The sequence below is a fragment of the Apodemus sylvaticus genome, chromosome 13 (assembly GCF_947179515.1).
Source record: "Apodemus sylvaticus chromosome 13, mApoSyl1.1, whole genome shotgun sequence".
In the NCBI taxonomy this organism is placed as follows: domain Eukaryota; kingdom Metazoa; phylum Chordata; class Mammalia; order Rodentia; family Muridae; genus Apodemus; species Apodemus sylvaticus.
In genome coordinates, this window is record NC_067484.1 from 66,237,602 (window position 1) to 66,246,252 (window position 8,651).

The 8,651-nt window shown below is 43.7% G+C and overlaps 1 protein-coding gene across 1 annotated transcript; it reads right to left on the reverse strand.

Annotated features, from left to right (window-relative positions):
- Positions 1 to 1,509: 1,509 nt before the first annotated feature.
- On the reverse strand, positions 1,510 to 3,393 carry LOC127663934 (polyadenylate-binding protein 1-like). The gene has a single exon (XM_052155753.1). It carries the CDS (start codon positions 3,391 to 3,393, stop codon positions 1,510 to 1,512), a length of 1,884 nt encoding a protein of 627 aa, XP_052011713.1.
- Positions 3,394 to 8,651: the final 5,258 nt, after the last annotated feature.

Here is an 8,651-nt window from a genome sequence, read left to right on the forward strand (position 1 = left end):
CACAGCTAAGGTCCTATTACTATGTTCTATGACCCTAGTAGGGTTTAAAGCAAAAGTATCAGAAGACAGACCCTTGGAAAAGCCCCCAAAACAGTCCAGGGTTTCTTGGGAAATGCAAAATGGAAGTTCAGCAGTTCAGGGGAACACCTCACCTTCATTTCCTGACATTCTTGCTTCACTTGGATTTCCATTCTGTGCTCTCTCTCTCTCTCTCTCTCTCTCTCTCTCTCTCTCTCACACACACACACACACACACACACACACACACACACACACACTTGCTCTCCCTCCCTCTTTTCTTTCCTTTGCCCCTGCCTCCATCCTCTTAAAGAGTTTCTTGCCTAGACCCTCGGCTCACTCTATTTCTCTGGGTCTTTGCACATACTACACCTGAGTGGTTTCTGGGACCATGTCGATGTTGTATAAGCATCTGTCCCCAGCAGCAGTGCTGACTCCAGGCAAATGGTGGTTGAGTTCGTGAATTACACATTGGATTGGTGAATGTGTATATATGACCGTGGCTTTTTCAGACTGTATCTGCAGCCATTTCTAAACAGCTTCTATATCTGTGATCTGCTCCTCGAAACTGTTCTTTTTCTTGTGTTTTCTTAACCTCATTTAAATATCCACCCTATGCCTGCCATTTAAGCATCTGTTCCGGCCTCATTGCTGGATAAAAAGAGGAGAGATGCTCTTCTGTGCCTTCCTCCTTCTACCAGCGGGACTTAAAGAAGTAGAGGGATCTAGGCTATGTCTTCCTGTGTCCTTGTCTCCTGTTTCCTGTGTCCTGTCTCAGTTTCCATGATTGGATTTTCCACTAACAGGAGGTAATCCTGGGGCCCTAGGGGTCAGAAAATCAATGGTTTGTATTCCTTGAAGGATTGCACACTGTATTAAGACAATGTCCAGCCAACTTGGGATCTTATACTATCAGTGTGCAAATTAACCCTCCCCCACCCTGGTGCATATCACTTGGCACAAGACTAAGTCATCTAGTTGTTCTTTATTCTAATATACAATTTAATATAGAGTAATACAAAGACAATGATAGAGCACGTAATCCCTACCTACATAACATCTGGTATTCTTTTTTTCACTGTGTAAGTTTTTATTAAAGCAAGAATTTTATAATTCAAATTATGTTTACTTGCTCAGTTATCAATTCTGCTATTAGAACTAACATTTTGAGCTATTAAACAATAAAGAATTACAAAATTAAAAGGATGCTCTAAGTTTCTACTTTGCTGAAAATGCTTTTCCTGGGGTCTACAAAATATTGGTTTGTAGATTCTACTATTTCTGTCAGGGGGGCTGCTGGTTTTTAAGTCAGGCCAGGCTTAGATACTAGACCTGACATTTGCTCAGTACATAAAGTTCAAAGTTTCCTTTCCTTTTTTATTTATTTTATATTTTACTATTTTTTTAAATAATATTTATGTTTTTTTTCAATGTTTAGATTTTTTTTTCTTCTGCAAAGTGTGAGTTTCTTTTTTGAGGTCTCTGATCAGTTTAAACAATTGGGACACCAGAGGTACTGCCCACAGCTCTCTGGGCAGCTTCTTTCGCTTGGTTGGCTTGGAGTATGGCCACAGCTTCCTCAGTCCTAGAATACAGAGACTCTGGAGACTCAAGCATATGAAGTGGTTCCGAGTTGTCAATCTCTAGTAACATGCCGGTGATCTTACCAGCCAGAGTTGGGTGCATGGCTTGGATGAGAGGAAACAGCCTTTCGCCCAACATTTGTTTTTGCTCTTGAGGAGCAGTTACTAACATGGAAGCAGTCCAAGGTTCCTGACCCTGTACACGAACAGCAGCAGGCTGCTGCACCAACTGGGCATTCACATGTTGCTGGGAGTTCCGGACTCCTGCGGCATACTTATACTGTGGAATCGAGCGCACAGGAGTAGTTGCAGCTGAAGAGACTGGGGCAGGACGTTGACACGTTGTCTGCCCCGATGTGTTAGTAATATGATGTGCTGCCATGACTTGAACATGTGAAGAACTTGGTTTTACGGTAGTAAATGATGATCTAGGAACCGCTGGGTGGATAGCACCAGGCACACTGGGGAATGGAGGAGGCCGGGCAGTCCAGCGGGCACTGGGCCTTGGTTGAGCATTTTGGCTAGGGCAGCACGGAGTGCAGTTCTGAGTCTGTGGGACAGCGGCCACAGGGTAACCGCAAGGCGCTGGTTGATAGGGGCTGATAATAGGGTTCCGCCCAGATCGAACACTTGCCATTCTTTGAATATATTGGTTAGTGAGGTGAGCCTGACGCTCTTCTTTGCGCTGGGCTAAAGCTACATAAAGTGGTTTCGTGGCCACAATTCTCCCATTCATTTCTGAAACAGCTTTCGTGGCTTCTTCTGGGGAGGAGAAACACACAAAACCAAATCCTCTACTGCGACCACCCTCTGTCATAACCTTTGTACTGGTGATTGTTCCAAACGGAGAAAATTCTTTCTGGAGACGTTCATCATCAATACCATCATCCAGATTTTTCACATAAAGGTTAATGCCCTGGTATCTAATGCTCCTATCTTGTGTCACCTGTTCAAATTTGCGCTTAAGTTCTATGTGACGGTCCATTTTTTTCTGAGCCCGACCAACGTAAATGTGTTTTCCATTGAGTTCCTTTCCATTCATCTCCTCCACCGCTTTCTGCGCATCTTGATGCCTTTCAAAGCTGACAAACCCGAATCCTTTAGATTTCCCACCTTCATCAGTCATGACTTTCACACTTAGAACCTGTCCAAACCTGCCGAAGAGGCTATTCAGGGTCTCATCATCCATGCGGTCCCCAAAGTTCTTGATGTAAACGTTGGTAAACTCCTTGGTCCTCGTTCCAAGCTCTGTTTCTCGTTCTTTCCGAGACTTAAACCGTCCAACAAACACTTTGCGGTCATTCAGAAGCATTCCGTTCATTTTCTCGATGGCTCTTTCCGCTGCCTCCTCTGTCTCAAAATGTACAAATCCATGGCCCTTGGAGCCATTCTCATCGCAAACCACCTTGCAGGAAAGAATATTGCCAAAAGCAGAGAATGTATCATACAGCGCTTTATTATCAATGGTCTTGTTCAAATTTTTAATGAACACATTGCCTACTCCACTCCTGCGAAGTGATGGATCACGCTGAGACCACATGATGCGGACCGGCTTGCCCTTGATGACATCAAAATTCATGGTGTCCAAAGCGCGCTCGGCATCAGCAGGCTGCTCAAAGTTCACGGAAGCATAGCCCAGGGAGCGGCGTGTGATCCCGTCCCTGTATACCCGGATGGAAAGGATGGGCCCGGCAGAGCTGAACTTCTCGTAGAGCATCGCCTCGGTCACATCAGGATGCAGGTCCCCCACGTAGAGCGAGGCCATGGGGCAGCCTGGGTCGCTGGAGTTCATCTGGGCACTGCAGCCCGTGGGGCCTCAGGCCGCCACCTTCCTGTGAGAAGAGCAGGGCCAGCGCTGTGCTGGGGCGGAGGCAGGGGCGGAGCAGGGAAGCGCAGAGGATCAAAAGCCAAGGAGATGAAAACCTCCCCAACGGCCGGCCCCGGCCGCAGAGCCCCAGGACCACAGGGCCCGCGCTGGGCGCGTGCGCGGTACAAGGGGCATGCTGCCCTGCAAGCGAGGCTGGCTGGCTGTATAGCAAGGACTGTATGCTTGATGGTGTGAGCCAGTGGGGTCTCTTCTGGACCCCGCTAGGAGAGGATGAACAGGTGGGCCTCAGATGCCTAACCTCATTAATTCATAAAAGAAAAAATTACAAAATTAAAAGTCAAACCCCGGGGGAAACACTGATTTTTTTGTTTAAATCTTTGCAGAATTAAGAAAATTTTTATTTTTATTTTTGTCGGATTTTGTGTGTGTGTGTGTGTTGAGACTTATTTTTAAAGACAGCTTCCCAATCTGTAGTCCAGGGTGTTCTGGAACTCACCATATAGACCAGACCATCTTCGATCTGCCTGCCTTAACCGCTAAGAGCTGGAGATATTTTTAGATAATAAATGTGTGTCCCAAGGCCAAAAGGCAATCTGTACTCTCAACACCAAGCATCAGGGAGAAAGGAACACTTTTGTTATTTAAAAAAATAAAATAAAATGTTTATTGGATCATAATGCTTCCATTTTCATTTTTTCCTTTTTTTTAAAACTAGCATGAGCTTAAAGCAATGCATTGTACAAGATCCTCCTTTGTTAGGAGACGGTGCAATTCATTTTGACTGTTGCTGGTAAAGACAGATTGGAGACAGGGAAGTAGATCCCTGGAATCTGCAAAGCACACACTGGTAAATGTCCCTTGAACTGATTCTGGTTTCCCAAAAAAGGGAGTGACTAACCATCAGCTGTGCTCTTTCTTTCTCACAGAGACACAAGTAATTTAATATCCAGAATCAATCAGGATACACAGATTAGAGGTCATCGAGGTAACTAATGAGGAAAAGGCATTTGCCAGTGCAAGCGTAACAGCTTGAGTTCAGTCCCTCGATCCAACTGCAGAAAGGGAGAACCAACTCCTAAAAACTGTCCTCTAATGCCCCCATACATACTGTGGCACACACACACACACACACACACATCATACATACAGACAATACTAAAAAAAATAATCTTTAGAGGATTACAAATTAGTTGATTGCCTCACAGTCCCTGCAGATCAGAGAAACACAGACTGGAAAGAAGGCTGAGGGGCAACCAAAGTGATGACCCTTTATGGAGTTGGTGGCCGGGATGGACTCTGCTGATAACCCATCCCCCCAGGCCTCCTGAGCAGCAGGTGCTTGGCAGATCAGCTCTTGGCAGTATCACTTAATTTCCCTGCTAGACAGCAGCAGGGGGCCTCCCTGAGTTCTCTGCCCTCTGGGAGGGTCGAATAGCTTGCTTCTTCAAACCCCACAAGGGAAAGTCCCTTACTAGACAGGCACTGCAACTGCTGGTATTATGATCAGAGATACCCTGTAATATATATCCTGGACCCTATTCCATGAATTAGAAGCAAGCCAAGGTCTCTACCGCATTGAGCAGTGTGATGGCACAGACAAGAACCAAAGGAAGGAAGAGTCCTGGGACCCCCCTCGAAGTGGCCTCAAAGTTATGAGGACACAGATGTATCAGATCAACAGGAGAGGCATTAGTAGACAACCCGAATGACACAGATTCAGTTTGATGGAAGCATCTTTGGTGAAAAAAAAAATAGTTAATTTTAAAAATAAAACAGATTTACTCACAGTTTCAACAAACTAGGTAGGGAAAGAACCCAATTTATCTCCATTTGCAAGAGAAAGTCTTGCGAATTTATAGAGAACAATGACACAGGCCCGAAGATAGGAAAGAGAATATCTGATCAGTTAGGCTGTATTTTCTGAGGGAAAAGTGGCTGGACTTTGGGTAAAGCAGCTAAATGTTTTTAAAACCTCTTTTACTATCAATTTGCCAAATACTACTACCCCTTCTTTTACCAAAGCCTCAATTTAATCTCAAAGAAATACATGTCACTGATCCTGCTACCTCGAACATCTAGAGTCCCAAAGGAAGGAAATTAAGTCACTTTTAATTAAGCCCCTTATTCACATAAAATCATTCCATGGCGTTTTCCTTGCCACTGTTGTGTTTGGCTATTTAGCATAACTCTAATGAGGGTGTTAGCAAATTGTACAGATACACTAGTTAGGTTCAAGTCATTTAAACATTAAGGGGAAAAAAATCAATTTCCTGCCCTTGAGCCTTTCCTTTTAATTGGAGCTAGGAGAGCATAACACACTTATTTTTAATAATGTTGCTCTTGGGGCGTGTTTATTCATTCTGTTATGCTTAATGGGGTACATTTTACAGATGTTAAGACGGTGTTTCTGGATGCCTTGAAGGGACAACGGGAGGATGCAGTTTGACAGTAAAGCATCTCTGAGCACTAAGGCCTGTGGTGGCAGTTGGGATGTTGAGGTATAAGGTCCTGGGCTCTAGGTAGGGACAGTGCTGCATGTGTTTATGTTCTCGCCTGGACATGTGCTGTGGTCAGCTTTCCCGAACGCTGATTGTACTTATTGCATCATTTGTTTTCATTTTCAAGAGTGTTTTAGAAGCTACAGGATGGTTATAGAGCCATTACGGTTTGTAGCTATAATGATTATTACTGCCCGTGGAAATTATATGGACGGGGAACAAAGGAGTAAATAAAAGTCTCTCTTCTTCACCCTTTCTCTGTACCTGCATTTCCATCCACTCGAGGGGATCACTCAAGGTCAAGTTCTACATCCCTGTCCCCACTCATTGTGATTTATAACCAGTTCATCTCCCAAGAAGGGCTCCATGAACTTGGGGATATAGGTGAGCTACCTCCATTGGAAATTAAGGCTGACATATTTATTTTGAAGGGCAGAGTCGAGTTAATGACCCAACAAATTTCCTGACATTCTAATGTAGTTTTCTCATTTTTCAAATGAAGTAACAACCCAATTCTATACTCAGTCCAGAGGAAGCCAACGTACTAAAAGCTTCAGTGTGGTACCTTCCAGGGGACTGGAAAAACAATCAACATTAGGAAAATGGAGTTAGTGCTAACTGTATTATTAAGTACTACAAATCACTCCCTTGGGCCCAGTATGTTAAACATCCACAATTATTTTCCAACCTGTTTATGTTTCCATTTCTAATATCACACACAATGTGAAATAAGTCTTATTATTTAAAACCTGGGGTTTCATAATGCATGTGCGCACACACACACACATGCACAATCAAAACCAAAACAAAACTGAAAACATGGGCAGTACCACATTGAGCACCTGGTAAGCTATGTTGTGTGTGTAGCATACTGATTGTTATTAATTGTTCACCTGTTCGTATTTTATGGTGGTGTCAGTTATTGTTGATTTACCATCTAATGCATGTGAAGGCAAATACAATGGATGGAGAAGAAAAGAAATCCTGCATTTCCTCTAAAAAAGGTTCCAATCTGGATCATTCTGTGACATCACCCTCTTTACATCCTCCCCTGAGGGGATTCCAACTGGCCCTGGAATGAGATTAAACTTCTAGTAAGAGGTCCAAGGCAATACAGGTCAGTGCTGTGTGCTCAGATAATAGCTATAGGAAAAAAAAATCTGACCTCAAAAAAGCTTATACCAGTTTACCAATAATAACCACAGAGGAAAGGGCAAGTCCAGGCTGGAACCCTGGTCTCCTAAATCCTGGGTCTTCTTTCATTTTCCTGAATTTTAAATATAGAGTCATTTAACCAACCAACTTGTGAAAAAAAGATATGGCCACTCAACAATGCACACCTTGGGAATATAATATATAGTATATATTCCCAAGGTGTGCATTGGGAATATATACTATATATTCCCAAGGAACCTAATATAACCTCAGTTACAATCTACTAGATTCCATAGAAAAAGAGCGAAAGCCTGATCTTGGCTCTGCTGTGAGCTGCATGACCTTGGACAGGTCACTTCATCTCATCTTCAGTAACAAAGTGATGACGATTGAGTACCAACTTGAAGACACTGGTTTCCCAAATGAGGATATGGCCCATATAGGAGCTTTCCAATGCATTTAGAAGTTATAACAGTTAATCTCCATCATCAACTTGATGCCCTCTAGAATCACCTGGGAAACTGGCAAAGCAGCAGGCCTCTGGCGATGCCTGTGGGGGATGACAGTGATTATTGAGGTGAGAAGAACTGCCTGCTGTGGGCTGTCCCATTCTCTAAGCTGGCAACCTGGACTATATAAGTATAGAAAGACCTGAAGACAAGCATTCATCATTATCTGCTTCCAGGCTGTGGGCACACTGTGAGCAGATCCCTCCATCTCCTGTAGCCATTTCCTCCCCACTGGATAGACTATACCTTAGTATCATGTTTTTGTTAGAGTATCTCATCACAGGAATAGACAGATGCCCAAGCACGGGAGGCTCTAGGTACAGAAACCCTTCAGTGGAGCCATTTTAACTTGCCTGACCCTGTAGCACTTAGTCATGTCCCACAGAGCTCATGTTCTCTTGAAATAACTTGGAAAATGATTTTTCCAAATTCTCTTTTAGCTCTAAAATTTGGTAGTTGACATTTTCACTGATGAGTGTTCTATACCTTCAATCCATGTGTTGTTCCCTTTTCATTGTGACTTTCCACCCTCGGGAACTGAGCGTAGTGGGTGGCAAATAAATGCCATTGATGGATTTATTTGCCTCTTAAGGTTAATGTATTCTAAACAGGGCTTATTTAATGTGTTTGGCAAAATGTAGCCTAACACACAAGAGTTCTGGGGTGGGAAGCCATGTGCTCCCACCAAGGAACTAGGAGAAAACCACCAACTCTTCCCAGAGCCAGCCAGAAAGATGCCAGATGACATTACAGCACTATTTGTCTATGGGAGTCTCATTTTAATAAGAAAACAAAAGACAGATTCTGTCTCTGGTTAGCAGATTTCTGATCCAGCCATCTCTTGGGTCTGTTCTGCAGAGTCAAAGCATTTGGTGCTGGGTGTCACTGAGTAGTCATTCTGAGGCGACAGCCATTTTTTTTTAATCCTCTCCCTAGTAGTTTACAACATAAGTTTCCTCTGCCAGATTCTCCCAGAGGAAAACGTCCTTCTTTTCATCCCTAGAATGGCACTCCATGTCTTCTTCAAGAGTAATCTACCAAACAGCACCCTCATGGCTGG